This window comes from Pleurodeles waltl, chromosome 11 (assembly GCF_031143425.1).
Source record: "Pleurodeles waltl isolate 20211129_DDA chromosome 11, aPleWal1.hap1.20221129, whole genome shotgun sequence".
Taxonomy (NCBI): domain Eukaryota; kingdom Metazoa; phylum Chordata; class Amphibia; order Caudata; family Salamandridae; genus Pleurodeles; species Pleurodeles waltl.
The window spans coordinates 13625448-13644693 of NC_090450.1; the positions used below are offsets into that span (position 1 = coordinate 13625448).

The following is a 19246-nucleotide window of genomic DNA, read 5'->3' on the forward strand; positions in this document are numbered from 1 at the left end:
CGAGCAGCACTTCATACACGCCCCGTGCCCACATCCAGGATGCGGCGCCTTTTAAACATATTCAGACGAAGAGCCCCATTCTCTCAGCGGACATCTAGGCTGCGAACACGCACGACCCCGTAATGAGCACCCTTACTTCCACGCTACAAAAGCGTGCAAACTAACAGTATTTTCGTCTCCGTACCCTACTTGAGATCCGAAACATCGAGTGTTTTTTGCTGGTGCGGTTCCCCCGGGCATTACTCGACCTCTCACCCTTGGAGGTTCTCGAAATCGGAAGTGCTTTGACTTGTTTTTTCTCTGCGGCAGCGGATTTGCCAATGGGTACATCAGCTTCTGGGGAGTGGGGGTTGCTAAACTAAGTCCGGTGCCCAAGCGAGAGTCCAAGGCACTAAGAGGCTAAGAGGTCACTCGAGGACTGGAGCACCTGGGACCGGTGTACGACCCACTGCACAGCCAGAGCTATGCATAATGGCGCAGCCCTGGTGCACTGCTGTCTTGGCGCGCCCTCTGCAGGCCGCCGCTCTCCTCGTCTCCCTCACACCCCTGGGTGTTCATCAAACAGATTTAGTTATAACTGGCATTAACCTCTATAATTCTCTCTTCTCACAGCTCAACATACAAACCCCTGATAAGACGCATACTTAGTTCGCCATGAAAGCAAAACATGAAAAAGGGGTGGGAGTGAATACTCACCGAGGGGTGACAAAGCGGAAAACTTCTGTCCTGCAGCAAATCCGGAAGAAAGGCAGAGGGAGTGTGAGTGCATCTGAGGCCAGCTCCACGCCCCTGCTGCCACACTGCAGAGTGCACGCCCTGCCAGGCTCCTTGCAAAGCCCTTGGTGGCACGTTAGAACTAATGTACCGCCTCCTCCGGGGATACACGGACAGCTGAATGCAGCTTTATGGGGGTTTTCAAATCCCGCTCCGCGGGAATAACATGAAGGTGCTGCTCCGTTGCTGTCCACCCAGGACTTTAAATTGCTTTTAAAGGTCTGCCTTTACAAAACACGATTAAATAAGACTGTTTTAAAGAGCGAGTTCAGAAAGCGCTTTGCCCTTCTAACTTCCCACAACAAGAAAGCAAGCAGGCACCATCGAATACGTGGGCTTACGTAGTGCTGAAATGAGGCGCATACTTCCAGGTACATGTGCAGTGCGCTTCAGCCCTGACAACGGCTTTATGATTCTGCATACACTGGCGCTGTAGAAGAATCTCCGAACTTGTGCCTTGGAATAGAAGACACAGCCCGAAAATAAGACACGTAAATGTGCATAAGCTGGAATGGCATAGCCACAAAAACCACTACAGGAGCCACTACAGCTTGCCTTACCGATGACGGTACCAACACAGCTTCTAACCATCCCACAGGTGACCATTCAGACTACTCCAGCCCCCAAAGCAATAAGAATGACTGTGCAGGAGGTATTAGTAATTTTGAATGTATATCCCATTAGTAAATAACTGTGGTTGTGTTCATCTCTACATTAGACAAATTGCGCCATCATGTGGCAAACAGAAGTGTTGGTGTTGACAATAAGGTGCTGAGTGCTAGAAACCACCGGTTCAAATTAAGCACTGCCTTTCTCAAACTGGCTTGCACTGTTGCCACTTCAATTCTGTTTTTCTAAGTTAAGGAACATACAACTAACTCTATGGGAAGACAGCTATACAGTGTTTCACTTGATAAAGTGTGACACAACGTTATGCCTCTAGGCAATGCACTTTATAAGTCTGGTTCGACTGTAGCTGTGGTCTGACACAAATCAGTCTGGCACATCTGCACCAGTAACTCGTAAGTTCAGGCTGCTGGCATAATTTGTGGGCCTCAGATGACAACTACTCTAATACTTACAACTCTGGGACCTATGAGAGCAAATCTGGACAAGCTGGCATATTACTCACTTAACTCCCCCTCCCTCCAATTATACATATCTCAAAATACTTGGCAACCTCTATGCAGGATAACTGGTGTTATGGAGTTCACAGGTGGCAGGAAGTGATGGAGTGCTTCACCTCATGTGAAGGACATAGGCGCAAGTACAAACTGACAGCCCTGGTACACTTCACAAAAATCAAGCTTGTGATTTGATCCTACCAAAAATGACTACCTGAGGGCATTAATGAAAGGGTGGGTGCGTCTAGCAGGGATGTGGAAGTCCTATTGCCCGGGACATCTTGTTTGGGGTCAAGGGCAACAAGTTTTTATGTTTACTTTGTCCTTGGGACAAGTAGGCCCAACCCTCTGCAGCACAAACCCTTTGGCTGCCTGTTTATAGGGTGTGGAACTCTCTGCAGTTGAGGTAATGTGTTTCCAAAAGATAATGCTGTTCGAACTTGTATTTATGGTTCATTATTTGAAAGCCTTCATTATTAGGGTGAGTGCTCTAAATAAACGTTTCAAGGCCACACTTCACTACTGACGTTGGTTCCAGTACAAAAAAAAACGTGTATACACATGTTTAAAATGTTTAGGCTATGAGGCTAAGTATAATGCTCCCAGAATGCTCTCTGATTAGATGCAAATGAAGTGTCATTTAGTAAAATGTGTTGGCGCATGCTAGTATTTCCCAAAAATATTTCTAATTGAAAATCAGTGTAACCATTTTCAACACGATTATGGGAAGCATGAAAATAAACAAACACTGACAAAGCCAACTGATCTGACCTATTTCTAGAAGTCTTTTAGTTTCATCAATGCGTGTCTTGTTTTGACATGGCTTTTGTAACACTTTATTGTTGTGGGAGCTACCAGGCCCTCAACATTGTAATAAACACTGGCCCAAAAAAAACAAAATGTTTTTGAACTCTAAAAGCACACGTTGCCACCAGTGGCATAACAAAGGCCCCGCAGCCGCCCTCCAGGGGGCCCCTTCAGCACAGCACCTGCCCTGAGTGAGTCTGGAGAGGGGGCTCCTCCATGTTCTTTGGAAAGGGGCACCCTCCAGTTTCGTTACATCACGGATTGCCACTGTAGTTCCTGACACTGAACAAAACTACTTTGTGTGCCAATATGCTCCTTGTGGAAGAGCAGAATGCGATCACTTACAGTAAAGCCAGCCGAAAGAGAGAATTAGAAGTTTAATAAAAACAAAATGTCTTTGTTAACACCAGACTTAATTAGGGACCAAGACCCACATGTAGGTAGCTTTTTGCATGTCGCAAACAGAGAATTTTGCTGTTTGCGACGTGCAAAAAGCACATTGCGATGCACAAACCCAGTTTTGCGATTCGGTAACCTGGTTAGGATTGTTTTGTGACCCCAAACGCGGGCGCAAACCAATCGCAGTTTGCACCCATTTCAAATGGGTGCTAACACTTTCGCAAAAGGGAAGGGGTCCCATGGGACCCCTTCCCCATTATGAATGTCACTGTAAACATTTTTTCAGAGTAGGCAGTGGTCCTGCAGACCACTGCCTGCTCGGAAAAAAAGAAATGAAAACGTTTCATTTTTCGTTCTTGTAATGCATCTAGTTTTCCTTTAAGGAAAACTGGCTGCATTACAAAAAAAAACTGCTTTATTGAAAAGCAGTCGGACATGGTGGTCTGCTGTCTCCAGCAGGCCACCATCCCTGTGAGGGCTGCCATTCGCAAGGGGTCGCAAATTGCGACCCACCTCATGATTATTCATGAGGTGGGCATTTGCGAAGCCCTTGTGAATCACAGATGGTGCCAGGGACACATCCTACATTCGGATTTGCGACTTGCAAATTGCGAGTCGCTCTGACTCGCAATTTGCGGGTTGCAAATCTGAACCTACCTACATGTGGCCCTGAATTCTTAAAGAAAGTCACAAAAGTGCACCCATGGTATATGTCGTACCCCTATAAAATATTTGTGAACTGTATTTTAGCATGGGTAAATACGATGTGTAGATTTGCTCATGTGAAAATCTATTGAGCATTTGCAAGTTCATTTTCCCTCCAGCCACTTTCTTCCCAACCCTGGAAGAAGTTCTAATTCTGCCATTGTCAGGAGTAAATGTCCAACCTTTCTTATTATGGGAAAATATTAGAGAGAAGCTGGTGAAAATCTTTAAAACATGCAGACTCAAAGGCATTCCAGCCCTGGAACTATTGCTTACTGCTTCCTCCAGCCTCAGTATGCAGATCTGCAGAAAGGTGGCAAAATAAGGAAATTGCTACAGTAGGGATTGAAACTGCAAGTATTCAAGCCCTACTATGGTAGTAGCCCTGGCATAATCAGAGAGGCTATTAGAGCTCTTACATAATGAGGTTGCTGCCATAATTTGTTGCCACACTACATGGCACCAAAGGGACAAGTAGATCTTTTTACAGGACAAGTAGATTTGAGAAGCAACCTGTCCCCTGGACAAGTAGATATTTTAATAAATTCCACACCCCTGGTCTAGAAATACCAAAGATCAACAGGCAAACTGTGGAATTTGACTGGTTAACAGCCATGTTCTAAGCCACCGAATTAAAATTTCATACAGCTTTAAGATAGCTTATTCAGGTGGCTTTTACCACAACATCCTTTTGGGTGGGGGGGTGGGGTGGGGGGTGCCTTTGACTTAGCTAACGACCCCAGTTAACTGAGGGGTATTTGTGCTGGAGGCATCAGACACACACATGGATGATAAGTATGGATCTACAATTAAGTTGGAGCAGGAGGCAAAAGGCAATTTAACCCACCTTGACTGCTTGAGCATGCACAGTGCCTATGGTATACCTCCTTGAGGGCGTGCATGTCTATCAGACCACAAAAGGGATACTCACTCTCCCACACAAAAATGCCACATTTCAATTCAAATTTGTTTATGGGAGTCGTGTGCAAAGTGGTGCGGAGAGCAGGTTCTACAGCAGCCCAGTTTGCCACGCAGTCCTTCAGCACTGGTGCAGTCACAAGAGCAGCACTGCACAGTATGTTCACAGAATGAAGCCTGGAAGTGAGTGGGCTGGCAGGAGCCCATGCATGCAAAACATGTGAGGAACGGCATGGTTAAGGGGCAAGGGGTGAGACAGTACGACACCCTCACAAATACATTCTTTATTTCGGCAATCGACATGTGTGGCAAGACGACAGCTGGTTTATATTCATACGTGGCAAGAGTGCACAAGTGGGACACAGATGGCTGGATCTTTCAAGAACTGGAATGGTATGGCACACCCAGCAAGAAGTGAAGGCAACTGAGCCCCGCAGTGACTGGGCTAACAGGGAAGCCAACAAAACATGACATCACTGTTGTAGACTTGAGCGGGCTAACAATACTAGAAAGAGGACAGCCACTGGCCGAGATGAAGGGTAGAATGACTGAAGTAACTATAATTTTAAATGCATTTATATAGCGCTTACTACCTCGGACAAGGCAGTGCTTTTCGCCAAGTAGTGGAACCAAAAAAAGTATTAGTGGGGGATAATTAAAGGGAAATATGAGTTCATTTGAGCAGTCGAATAAGTAAGGCTCTTTGGTGCGGCAGAAGTTCTCTCATCTTGAGTGCGAAAGAGGCAGTCAGGAAGAGTCCATAACCCTTCATCAGCAGGGCAAAAAAAGACCATCAAACCCTGCAGAGTAAACGCCCTAGGTAATAAATATTCCCCCAAGGAGGGCAGCTTGGTGCTCAGCAGCCCGTGGAACTGCGGAATCCCAATTGCAGCCAAAATCAGAGGGAGTGGTTAAGACAATTCTCCACTTTTTTTTTTTTAATTTTATTTTTAAATAAGTTGTCTTCTCTGAGTCGGACTATAGAGCAGACTACTGTACAGAATCTGCATTAAGCCATGACTGAAGATCTCAGATTGATTTTGGACTAAAGTGGATTGGCTGCTCTGCTCCCCTTAGATCTCTCTGCAGCTTTAGCCAATATCTATCATACCTCTTCGGAGTAAACGGGGGTTTTTCAGCGAGCTCTGATCTGGTACCGCTCATTTTTAGCCACTACTGTTTGGGGAACATGAGAACTGGTCTTCCTAAAGGCCTGCAGAGCTAGGGCAGCATCTCTCACCCCACCTGTTCCTGCTTTGTCTACGCCTACAGACTCATGAGAAGTTCAGGAAAAGTTTGGAAACGTGGTGCTTCATCCTTCCTTAGCCCCCTTCCAAATTCTCTTGCTCTTCATTTTGGCTCAAGAAGTCTCTTCTTAGCATTGCAGAGCTAACCTGTATTTGTAGCAATTCATAAATACTGTCTCATCCGTGCAGACAGCAGGGTCAGCTGCAGAGGAAAGTAGACGACATGCGACCCGTAGCCTAGACCTTTCTTCAAAAAGATGGTGAATTAGTAGCGTGCAGGGCACCATGTATCACAGAATCATGTTATTGTGACAAATGCCAAACAGTTCAAGCAAAGGGAAACCACTTGCCTCTGTGGCTGTTTGCCCTCTCTGCCCGGAGAAGCAGTTTTAAACTAGGTTGGCAGCCAATGGGCATAACTTGTTTGCACTGCTGACACCAATTCCTAATGCTCATCCCGCTGTCTCTTCTCTGGTCAATCTTATTTGAAGCTGACATGAAATAAGGAAACTTTGACAAAGAAGCCCTGCGCAGGCTCCTGTTCACCCACCACCGACCTCCCATTCTTTTGAATTCCATCATCAGATGTGCGGTGCCAGCTTGTAACCAGTTAACAGTGAGGACACACCCAGAGTTATGTTTTGATGGGTGTCGGGTTTTGTCTAGCATCATCCACTCGTGCCTTCTGATTATCGGTTTGTAAACATCCTATAAACACTGTGCTCCCCCTGTCCTGCTGGCCAATAGTACAGGCCCAATACTTGGTGACATACTGTTGGGAAGTGGGGCGTCCACACTTGCTACTGCCATCTGAGGCCAACCTTGCTAACTCTTTCCCCAGTAGGACATGTAGATGTACACGAGCAACTAGACACAATTCCCCAACACTTGTGCATGTCACTGATTTAATTTATTTGACTCCACGAAATTCCGAACGTTTGAACCTTAATCTGCATGTATTTTAGTGTTTCAAGTATCTCGTTACAGACAAATAAAGCAAAGGAATACTTTTATTTATTATTAGAATATTTATCACTCGTTTATTTGCTTGCTTTACATGACCCCCCAGCCCTGTGTGCACGTATTTCACCCTTCGCATCGAAATCCTGGATTATTGCTTTGGATGTTGCTCGTAAAGTGCTATAAACAGAGTTTTGAAAAGGATGATAATGTAACGAGGAAGAATAAAGCGAAGTAAGAGGGAGGAGCCACCCTTTCAATCGCATGAAATCTATTCTCATGCGCTGAAATATAGAAAGTATTACGATTTGCAAACAACGCTTATGAGGCAGGCTTGCTAAAAGCGCCAACGAAACAAACACCCTTGCCGGGTGGCAGATTTAAATGGCTCGCTAGGTTCCTTTAGCTGCGTGTCCTGCGCAGTCTCGTTTAGTTCTGATATGGCTATCCAAGCTGGGTCGTGGCCTTGCAAGTCCAATAATGAACGGTAGGATGCAGGCAGTGAGATGTTTTATGAAGGCAGCAGGAAGGGGGGCCACGGGCCCCTGTAAGACACGTTGGAGGGAGTACCACATGACCAGCTTGAGGTGCACATTGTCTGTGTGATGCTGTTAACTAGGCCTGGTTTATCAGGGGAAGGGAGGGGGATAGCGGCACAAGACGCCACTGCGAGGAACCGATCAACCTCGTTTCCTTTCACATTAGCATTTTCTCTTCTCGGAGCAGCGATATTATGTTCTGATCATCATTAATGCTTTACAAAATGTTCAGTCAGCGGTGCCTTCCCAGGTACTCCTCGGATGTGCTTGGGACAGTCCGGGAGCCCCTTTAGGGCACTGATGGTCCCGGGTGGAAGTTTAAGGACTGGGCAGGCACTGCTGCAACGGTCGAGGATGTCATGTTCTGAACTACCTTACAGAGTTTCTAGGGCTCCAGAAGAAAGTCCCGAGGGGCGCGAGAGCTTCTTTTGCGGTTCTTGGTGTCCAGTCCAATGAGTGAACTCGGACTCCTCACAACACTGCGCTTCCTGGTTGCTCCTCTGTTGCAGGGAGATTTAAACACACCAGCAGCATGAGTTCCAGGACATGTTAACCTGGCACACTTAATGCCACTCTGACTGGCTGGATTGGGGTTAACATGTATTCTTCCACACTGCCTTCTCTTATTGCACGGAAAAGATAGGTTGATTTAACAAAGGTGTTCTGCTGTTTATCCAACTTATGCAGCAATAGATGAGACGTGGCCAGGCTGGCGTGTTTAAAAAAAAAAAAAAAAAAAAAAAAAAAAAAAAAGGCGCAGTGCTCACCTAGGCAGAAAGTAACCGGTGTTTGGAGCAGATTTCTAACAGAGGTTCCGGTGCCACGGAAGATGACTTCTAGGAAGAAAGTTGTCGCAGGCGTGCCATGGCTCCATACACGGCACTCTTCACTCTATTGGTCTTTTCAAATAGGTCAGTGGGCACTCCACGCCAGGTTAAACATAGCATTTGATCTTGTTCTGCCAAAGCCACTCGTGTCGGGACCCGAAACCGGCCAGCGTCCAGCACTCCTGGCTTGTACACACATGCAAGTCTCTGTCTAAGTTTCGTTACATTATTATAACTAAAAATATAATCGCATGAAGCGTTTAGACTTTAAAATGAAACATTCATAAACTGGGTAGAAAGGAATCCACTAACTCTGGACATATATAATGCAACCATTTAGGCACCACACGCAAGCATTCTGAATTTTAAGATTTTTTGTTACGGGGATCCACAACGGATGAAGAAACCATGTTCAGTGGGCGTGCAGTTCAAGTGGACATTTGGGGCTGTGGTTTGGGAACAGGAAGATGGCGTTTTACCATGAAGGTTGCTTACTATACATGGAGTCTTTAGCCAATAGGAGTGAGAGGGCAAAAAACTGAGACTTCACCCAAGTATTAGCAAAGCCAATAGGTCTGATTTTTCACCAACCGATGCATGAGAACAGCACACATTAGCACATGAAAGTAAGACCTCTTTGCTTTGACAAGCAGGTCAGATAGCAAGGTAAACATCATGGTAATACTGCGTTTTCTTTGACATTAGAAAGAAAAGCAGGACTTATCACTAGTGCCTTGAAAACTAAGGGTTTAGGACACTAAATGTACTCTGCCTTTGATAATTAAACTCTTTGTTGCCATCGGATCTCTGTTTGAAATAAAACAGAAGGATGTTATAGAAGGCTCCCTTGCTATTCTACGAGCGAAGTGGAGGTCAGACTGCAAGGGAGCACCTGAGGAGCAGGTGTTTAAAATGCAGATGAGGTGGTCTCTTAGTATCAGGCCTTATCTTGGTACAGTCTTTATTCATTCCTTGCTCCACACTGACTACTGGAACAAGAATTAACAAATATGCGTTCTGGAAAACTCGGTCTTCCAAGGAAAAATTATAAATGGGGGGGGGATGGGAAAAAAACAAAGATTTAGCCAAGAACTAGGCGAGTTCATGTGTTGAACGCATTCAATGAAAACCGATAGTGTTCACCAAGCAAGCAAGCAGGCTGACTAGCAACGTAGTGAGGCACAAGCCAGGTTTCCTTGTCAGTTTATAGATGTGCAGGAAGAATTCCTCCATTTATATAACATCCTAATTGAAGAATTCTAACTAGCTACGTTTGAATGGGTATTTGAAACATACTTTCCACTGTGTGGGAATAATTGGCATATTTACATTTTATGTCCGAATGCTCTTACTTTGTTTCTCAATATTGGTATGAGGGACTCTTGTCCCCAGTTGTTTACAGTTCTTTCACTGGTCAATATTATGGCATTTGTAGCAGCCCAGATGTTTGTGCTGGAGGAAGTTGGGGATACTTTTCCATTGGACAAAATAATCATGAACACTTGTTGTCCCTGACCCCAAACAATATATCCTCGGCGTCATTCCATCGTAATTCCACACTCTTGAAACATATTTTGATAAAGTATGATTATTTTCTTGCGGTATGTTATTTATCCCTGCTAATAAAACTTTTACTTGGGTATTTCAGGTTTTGAAGTGATCTGGAGATTGTGAAAAGCGCTGCCATGTAAGTCAATTTCAAAATCTTAATGTGGACAAATTAAAAATGATTGTGTGCCCATCGTTCCTCTTGGAAGTTTGTTGTTACCTAAGGTACTTTGCAACTAGAAGTATGCCTATATATACCTTTGGCGTACCACCCTGACAGAATTATTGCATCAGTTGTGGATAGCTAGCATCAGTGATCCCACAACTTTGTACATTTTTCACCGCCACTAAATAGAAAACAACTAAATGCTTACATACCCGCTGTTGTCGCCCGATGCCATGGACTTAAAACTCAATCTTTTAATTTTTTTATTTTTTTTCTCCCCCTCCCAGTAATGATGGCGTCACCTTCGGATAGCTGCATTCAGTTTACTCGCCATGCCAGCGATGTCCTTCTGAATCTTAACCGACTTCGAAGCAGGGACATTCTCACAGATGTCATCATTGTGGTTAACCGAGAGCATTTTCGTGCCCACAAGACTGTCCTTATGGCCTGCAGGTAAGTGATCCAGTTTAACCTATGTGGTGTCACTTAAAGACTGCTGTTAACAACGGACTGTGGCAGTTCACGGTCTCCTCCTTGGTTCCTTTGTATGGAAGGTAGTGAAGCAATTCTGTCTTTGGTAAGCACCACAGCTTCTACCTGTCGAGAGCGCACATGAAGCTTTGCCTGCTCACATTGTTTTAGATAGCGTTCTTCATTGTAGTGGAACTAGAATTAAAGTTCACTTTACTATTAAAACCCTCACGTGTGTGTGTGTGTGTGTACTTAACGGAGTTAAGAGCTAGAGTACAAATAAGCCACATTTTCTGGTGACTACAACAGCAAAGTTTAGACTTGTTCTGTAAATCCTTTCCAGGGTAACGCAATTGCCACCAATGGTTTCTTTTTATTTTTTTATTTTTGCTCTATATTAAGATACCAAACGTTCTGACCCTCATTTGCAGAGTGCACAACACTTAAGACAAACCATTTAAACCATAGCTGTTTTGCATTGTCCAACAACACTTTACGTAATGGTGATTTTCTTTAGCTCCAGTGTTTCAAACGCTGTTTATGGTGTGTGGTTTTTTTTTTTTTTTTTTTTTTTTTTTTTTTTAAGGGGTCCAGGGCAATGAAATACTCACTACATGGCAGCACACTGGAAACTGCTTTGATCCTCAATGTGAAGGTCAAGTTCGATCCAGGGCTTTGACAGTGGGGGCAAGAAGTAGAGACACCTTTTCGAAATAGTTTGCTACGCCAAACTCCTTAGATCTACATTAATTACCGCTGTTGATGGCAGTTGTGTTTTCGGATATCTGACAGAATGCAGTCTAAACATGTAATGTGTACCCTCTTTTTCCTACAGCGGCCTGTTCTACACTATCTTTACCGACCAGACTAAATGCAACCTGAACATAATCAACTTGGATCCAGAGATCAGTCCAGAGGGGTTCCGGGTCCTGCTGGAATTCATGTACTCCTCGCGCCTCAACCTGCGGGACAGTAGCATCTTGGCGGTCATGGGCACTGCACTCTACCTGCAGATGGAACATGTGGCGGATACCTGCCGGAAGTTCATTAAGTCAAGGTAAGATCATGCATGCAGTTGGTGGAAGTCTCATGAAGGCTTGGTGTAATCGAGAACATGCCTGAAAGGCTGATAGGTTTATTTCAGTCATCCACCATAAAAGCATTGTGTAGCTAACTGAATGGCACTAGCATGGAACACATGATGGCAAATAATTAAGACCAGGCCTAGCCATTCCAACAGTGGCTCTATTCACAGTCCTCATTTAGTGTAACGGCATGCCTCCGAGTCAGCATCCAGGTAACCTCTTTGCAGTCTGACATAACAGAGCAGCATTTACAATCTTGTCTGCATGGCCTAATGAAGTAGGCTTGGTTGACTGCACACTTATAAAACTCATTTTAGTAGCTTTTACTGCAAGAAACTTTCGCCATTGTCTAATAAATCACACTTAATTTTGTTGTCTAATGTTGGTATCTTTCAGTGAAGAGATGGTACCTTCAGTGAAGCCGCTCCGAGAAGACACTATGGCTGGAAGATTGATGTTGCCGCAAGATGTAATGCCCTATAGGAATCGAGATCTGACTGAAAACAGTGGAGCACTTCGGAACAATGGTGTCTGTGACGGAAGACCTTTTGTCCCAGGCCTGTACAATGGTATGCCCGGTTCGCCCTCCTCGTACCCTTTGTACAGTCACATCCCAGTACATGGTTTCCTCTTTCCGGAAGACGATGTCAGAGATGGGAGAATGGCTTCATCAGAAGTTGCTAGAGGCAGAGGTTTTCCAAAGGAAAGTGTTTTGCCTTGTACCAGCTCCCGGACACTCGTAACTGATTATAGTAGGGCAGTCGCAGATGGCTCTGGCAACATGTGCCAGAACGCCAGCTACTCACCAAAGGAACCTGCAAAAGAAGACATAAGAAGGGACTTGCACTACAGTGTGGCTTCAGGTCCCAAGTCTGCGGTTTCTTCAGTCAGGAGCAATCCTTACTTTGTTTGTAACAAGGCTGCAAATGAGGAGGAGAGGACTTCTTCAGAGGATGAAATAAGTCTTCATTTTAAACCATCCAATTTACCTGCAAATCGCAAGGGCCTGGTTAGCCCTCAAAGTCCTCAAAAATCCGATTGCCAACCAAATTCACCAACCGAGTCTAGCAGTAGCAAAAATGCATGCATCGGTCAAGGCACCAACTCACCAGTGTCCAAAAGTCCCACTGATCCTAAAGCATGCAACTGGAAAAAATATAAGTATATTGTCCTCAACTCTCTCAATCAGAGTACAAAAGACAAAGACACCAACCAGAATGAAGCCGACAATCTTTCCCCTCAGTCGTACAGTTCCACGCCTGCTTGCCAACCATCCAGTGAGCCTGAACATCTGGATACCACAACATCAGAAAAGATGAATATTGGTGAAGACTCAATACCTCAAGCCAGCCAGTTCAACACCAGTAACAGGTAAAGACGACAATTAAGTTGCAGAGTTTCATGCTGCAGCATATCAACATTATCAACCAGATTTGCTATATAACTTTGCACTACACCTTTATTGAAAAGGTTTGAATGAAAGAGCATACAGGGAGTGCAGAATTATTAGGCAAGTTGTATTTTTGAGGATTCATTTTATTATTGAACAACAACCATGTTCTCAATGAACCCAAAAAACTCATTAATATCAAAGCTGAATATTTTTGGAAGTAGTTTTTAGTTTGTTTTTAGTTTTAGCTATGTTAGGGGGATATCTGTGTGTGCAGGTGACTATTACTGTGCATAATTATTAGGCAACTTAACAAAAAACAAATATATACCCATTTCAATTATTTATTATTACCTGTGAAACCAATATAACATCTCAACATTCACAAATGTACATTTCTGACATTCAAAAACAAATCAGTGACCAATATAGCCACCTTTCTTTGCAAGGACACTCAAAAGCCTGCCATCCATGGATTCTGTCAGTGTTTTGATCTGTTCACCATCAACATTGCGTGCAGCAGCAACCACAGCCTCCCAGACACTGTTCAGAGAGGTGTACTGTTTTCCCTCCTTGTAAATCTCACATTTGATGATGGACCACAGGTTCTCAATGGGGTTCAGATCAGGTGAACAAGGAGGCCATGTCAATTAGATTTCCTTCTTTTATACCCTTTCTTGCCAGCCACGCTGTGGAGTACTTGGACGCGTGTGATGGAGCATTGTCCTGCATGAAAATCATGTTTTTCTTGAAGGATGCAGACTTCTTCCTGTACCACTGCTTGAAGAAGGTGTCTTCCAGGAACTGGCAGTAGGACTGGGTGTTGAGCTTGACTCCATCCTCAACCCGAAAAGGCCCCACAAGCTCATCTTTGATGATACCAGCCCAAACCAGTACTCCACCTCCACCTTGCTGGCGTCTGAGTCGGACTGGAGCTCTCTGCCCTTTACCAATCCAGCCACGGGCCCATCCATCTGTCCCATCAAGACTCACTCTCATTTCATCAGTCCATAAAACCTTAGAAAAATCAGTCTTGAGATATTTCTTGGCCCAGTCTTGACGTTTCAGCTTGTGTGTCTTGTTCAGTGGTGGTCGTCTTTCAGCCTTTCTTACCTTGGCCATGTCTCTGAGTATTGCACACCTTGTGCTTTTGGGCACTCCAGTGATGTTGCAGCTCTGAAATATGGCCAAACTGGTGGCAAGTGGCATCGTGGCAGCTGCACGCTTGACTTTTCTCAGTTCATGGGCAGTTATTTTGCGCCTTGGTTTTTCCACACGCTTCTTGCGACCCTGTTGACTATTTTGAATGAAACGCTTGATTGTTCGATGATCACGCTTCAGAAGCTTTGCAATTTTAAGAGTGCTGCATTCCTCTGCAAGATATCTCACTATTTTTTACTTTTCTGAGCCTGTCAAGTCCTTCTTTTGACCCATTTTGCCAAAGGAAAGTAAGTTGCCTAATAATTATGCACACCTGATATAGGGTGTTGATGTCATTAGACCACACCCCTTCTCATTACAGAGATGCACATCACCTAATATGCTTAATTGGTAGTAGGCTTTCGAGCCTATACAGCTTGGAGTAAGACAACATGCATAAAGAGGATGATGTGGTCAAAATACTCATTTGCCTAATAATTCTGCACTCCCTGTAGGTAGCTTTCGTTTCTGCATTCAAACACTAGTAATTCAACTATCTAACCATAGAAACAGTGTCCTGTAAAAACACCACCCAGCATCAAAGCGAATCAGAAAGATCTAGCTCAGCAGTCACCACCAGGCACTCCTAATCCATGGACCCAAATCCGCTTACTGCGAGCAGTAAGGACCTAATGAGCCCACAGCATTGTAACAAATGCAAATGGATGACCAATATTGAAAAAGCAAAAAAAATGTTTCCGATTTAGTGAGGCATCACCGAGTTGAAGACAACTCCTTAGAGCTCCCACTCTCTTTATAATATATGAAGTAAATCAGAATCGTGATATAAATAAATATAAAAACAAAATTGTTTTAGGAGTACACACGTGCTTAAGATTACTCGTTAAAAGATTAAAAATGTTTCCATATATAATCAGGTAAAGGCATTATATTTGGACTACGTGAAAAGATGAATGTTTTATTGTTTGGTTGGGGCACAGGTGCAGTAAATGGGTAGAGGATATAGCAGTTCACTAAGGAAGCGATTAGAGGTGGCCTGTACAGAGTCTCTTAAAGGGTGAGACTTTTCTCCAATCTTCTTTGTAACTTTTTTTTTTTCCTCTCGGTGTAAGGGGACTACTTATCTAGTTATCACATACCCCACCAATCCTAATCTAGAAAATACGACAACAGTTTGATGGACACTTATTCTTGTGTTAGATCTAAGATTTAATAAGTTAATGAGGTGCATGGACCTGATTATTTCGCTACAGTAGGTTCTGAACATTTTGCTGAAATACAGTGGTGACCGTTGACAGCACAAGTCCCTATTCTTAGTGACCAAGTGCTCGATATTGTTTGCAGAAGACCCCGTGGCCGTCCTCGCCAAATTCTACTATTAATCATTGCTCCGGAGATTGACTGGGACTCCCAGCCTTGCTTGCTGGAAATGCTTTTCTGCCAAAGTTGTCTGTTATCTATCTTTACTAAAAGCATATAGGCAGTAAGGGAGTGGCTGCGCAAAGATGTGCTTCTTGCAGCTGAAGAATTAACACTATGTTGAGGGGTTAGTGTTTCATACTGTGTACTTGTACACATTCTTATGGGAGTGGTTTCTGTCTATTATCGCAGAAAGGTTTTCTGTCTTTATTTGTGAAGAAACCATGTAATTATTGCATGGAAATCTGCGCTGTTAGTTGTTTAGGAGACTCCAATATTTAGCATCTTCCTCTTGCGAGGTTTTCTTAAAACCGAATGCAACAATGCGTCCATTTTTCAATTTGAAATGTTTTTAAATGGTCAAATGTCTGTCAAACGTTTCACTAATGCACTTAAATGAATTGTCCTCTCAAGGTCCCCAGCTGTGTCCCCTCAAAGCTCTGAAGGCAGATCACCTCTATACGTACACACCCCAAAATACACCTCCTGTGAATCTCAGTCTCCGCCACACTCTGAGACCTGCCCCCATACTCCAGGGTCCACCTTCGGCGAGGAGATGACCGAAACACAGTCTGAATACTCTGACTCCAGTTGTGGTACGTACAAGACTATTATTCTCTGAGTAAGAATACTTGCCGGATCCATGCAGTGTGTGGTGTTTTTATTTTTTTATTTATTATATATAGTTGTCGAATCTGGACTGTCCAGTGGTATAGTAAGTTGGATGAAGGCATAGGTGAAGAAAAAGCAGTTGAATTTATTTACGGGTGTACAATATGCAAGTCATGTAGTATGCTTTATGTATAAGCTTTGAGGTGCCATATTGAGGACACCACATGTTGTATTAGTAATGCCACCTTTGCACGTTTATCTGCCAGTCTCGGATGCCAGCACAATTCCTTGTGTGTATTTTTTTTTTTTTTTTTTTTTTTTTTTTTAAATACTCCGGTTGCGGTCAATTTCACAATATTTGTTTTAGGCATGGGAGATTAAATAAGCCCAGAATTGTTCTCATTTCATGTGTTTGTTAGTAGTTCTACACGAAGTAGGTAGACTTTCGGAGAAAAATATACAAAAAAAGATTATATATATATATATAAGAAATTGGTACCCTTTTCTACAATGGCCACTGATGGACACCATAGTAACACAGCCTATAAATGTTATTATGAAGTAAAGGGCTTCAATACCGTACCCGAAGGAAGAGTAGAATACAAGCATTGGTAAAGCAAATAGTTGTCACCTACTCAAGAGCTACAGGCTTTGTCAATATTTTCTTTGGATGTTGTTCAGCAGTGTATATAGCTAAAAGCGAATATACAAAGTTATATGATGCTGCCAGCACTGACCACGTAATATCGCCTTTTCTAAAAGTTTTGTTTAACCATGATGCACAGGAGCCACACCGATGTACAACACGGATAAAACACATAGAAAAAGCCAATAGCTCTCACTTAGGGGAGAACTATTTGCTTTGCCAATGCACGTTTACTGCACCCGAGGTCTTTTTCGCATGAAAAAGGGCCACACGGTAACTGCAAACAGGTAGGGCATGCTGTAAACACCATGTCCTATCCGTTCCCTATTTTATTGAGGCCCACACCCCCCATACAATCAGTATGGCAGGGAGTAGTTCTCTGACTTCTAATGCAGTTCCCTGCAAGACAAACATTTCGAAACTTGCCGAGTCATTACATGACATAGGGGCTGATTCAGATATTGGCAGAGGGGTCACTCCGTTACAATGATGATGGATAACCCGGATGCTGAAATCTAAATCCCATAGGAAATAATGAGATTTAGATTTTGGCAGATGGGATATCAGTCACCGTTTGACAGAACAACATGTCCGCCAATAGCTAAATCATGTCCATATTTGGGGCCACTAATTATATGGTAGGAGAGGACGATATTATTTAGTACGTCTGACTAATTTATGCAGCAAAAGGCAAATTATGCAGTGTAACAAGGCATATTGTGCAGCAGTATTTCATGGCATGGCAGAGTACTTAATACCTTTGATCCGTTTGAACTGTAAACATTTTTTGTAGAAATATGCAGTTGATGGATTATGCAGCAAGTACAACAAATACATAAATATGCGGAAGACAACATTTTTACAGAATCCCATAATTCCAGTGGCCCTGCATATTGCTTCTGTTTCGAAAGATTGCATTGATTGGTCCAGAAACACCAGTGATAAGGATGTGTTGCCTCTAAATTGTGACTTTTTTCAAATCTTAGCCTTGAAAAATGAGAGCTAATCTCTCATTTTGGTGTGGTTACCATTGACAACCTAGAACCGATTTACTGCTGACTCGAGACTAGAATTAAAACAGAGGTATGATTCCCATAGGGCGGAATCTCGACTTCTGGACATGCCAACGGTTACACGTGACATCTAAATTGGCACCAGTGAAGGGATGGAACCAGATCTGTTATGGATTACAAAGCCTGAACACAGATTTTATTTGATCAGATTAAGGTTAAGCTCCTGTTACAGGCACATGGTTTTTCTTTGCCCCCATGTCCGGGGCAAACACCCCAATCTAGCTTGCACTTTGTTTTTTTTCACTTTATATAAGTCACCTAGGCTGTGGTTGTGTTTTTTTTTTTAAAGTTTTTTTTTTTTGTCCCGTTTTGTTGAACCAATCATTTGTCCAACAAGCTGTGATTTCTTTCACAGCCGAGTTTGCTGCTAAGTAGGTCTCGGCAGATGACAGTTATGTAACTATCAATAAGGTCATTTTATGCATTTTAAAAAACATAATTTTGTATTGCATTTTAAAAGAAACAGAAGTCCTTGGCATTATGAGTAGTAGTTCAGAACCAGACAAGTGAACATATGTCTTTTGGGGTTTTAATGGATGAGATATGATTGTTATAGTTTTAACAAGGTGATATGTATTTTGGGTACTTTTGGGGCAAGTTGCTGAATAAAGTTATTTTGACTGAGCTAGTCTCACGGAGACTGTTGGATTTTATTAATCACAATATGCAAAATGAAAAGAATACACCCCCCAACCCCCAAAAAAGTATTGTTAGCATCCGTATGATTGTCTGGTAATATTTTCAAGAAAACATTATTCATGATGTTCTACCATGCCAATTAATACAGTGATCTAAAGGACAACCAGGTTCATTTCTAGTTCCCATCTGTTTGCGACGGGACGGGAGATATTTTAGTGCTGTCATACATTCCAAATGTTATCATTTTGGACCATGGGGGACTAGGGTTGTGGTAAGTTTCTGTCATAGTCACTGTTGTTTTTTTTTTTTTTGTACATCCAGCAATATTCATACCAACCTTTCACAATGAGCTGAGGAATGATCGAACTGAATATAAACATTGTTCCAAATACCTTACACAGGTTTAGTACCCTGAATCCAGGCTGAGGGGAAACTCATACTTTGGGTTGTCCATGCAAACCTCAATTATTACATCCTTACGGATTCTTGAAATGGTCCGTCAGGCTCCCCAAACCAAAACAAGCTCTTTGGCAGTGTTGTGGACGTGCTGAATGTGACTGACAGGGAGAGGATGCCCAATGTGCATATACTACTCTTAAGTCTGCCCTGTCATAAGGGCTAGCAGATTCTCGTACCAAAATGACATTTCTTGCACTTAAGATCAGGCCTGATGTACGACAGTTTCCTTTCTAGTCAAAGTGGCCAGAATAGAATTCCAGTTAAACATTCAGAATTC

At 43.2% G+C, this 19246-nt stretch overlaps 1 protein-coding gene and 1 long non-coding RNA gene across 4 annotated transcripts in view; one reads left to right on the plus strand and one right to left on the minus strand.

Annotated features, from left to right (window-relative positions):
* LOC138265234 (uncharacterized) overlaps positions 1-794 on the minus strand; it is a 48999-nt gene extending 48205 nt beyond the window's left edge. The window contains exon 1 of the long non-coding RNA XR_011199318.1: positions 697-794. This is a non-coding gene — a long non-coding RNA (uncharacterized lncRNA). The remainder of the gene's footprint in view (positions 1-696) is intronic.
* The window catches only part of BCL6 (BCL6 transcription repressor), a 255112-nt gene that overhangs the window by 230079 nt on the left and 5787 nt on the right, over positions 1-19246 (plus strand). For all 3 annotated transcript variants that reach the window (XM_069212801.1, XM_069212800.1, XM_069212802.1), the window contains 5 exons: positions 9949-9987; positions 10302-10467; positions 11321-11542; positions 11967-12941; positions 15955-16136. In XM_069212801.1, the coding sequence (XP_069068902.1) occupies positions 10304-10467; positions 11321-11542; positions 11967-12941; positions 15955-16136 (1543 nt within the window). In that variant the 5' untranslated portion in view covers positions 9949-9987; positions 10302-10303. The remainder of the gene's footprint in view (positions 1-9948; positions 9988-10301; positions 10468-11320; positions 11543-11966; positions 12942-15954; positions 16137-19246) is intronic.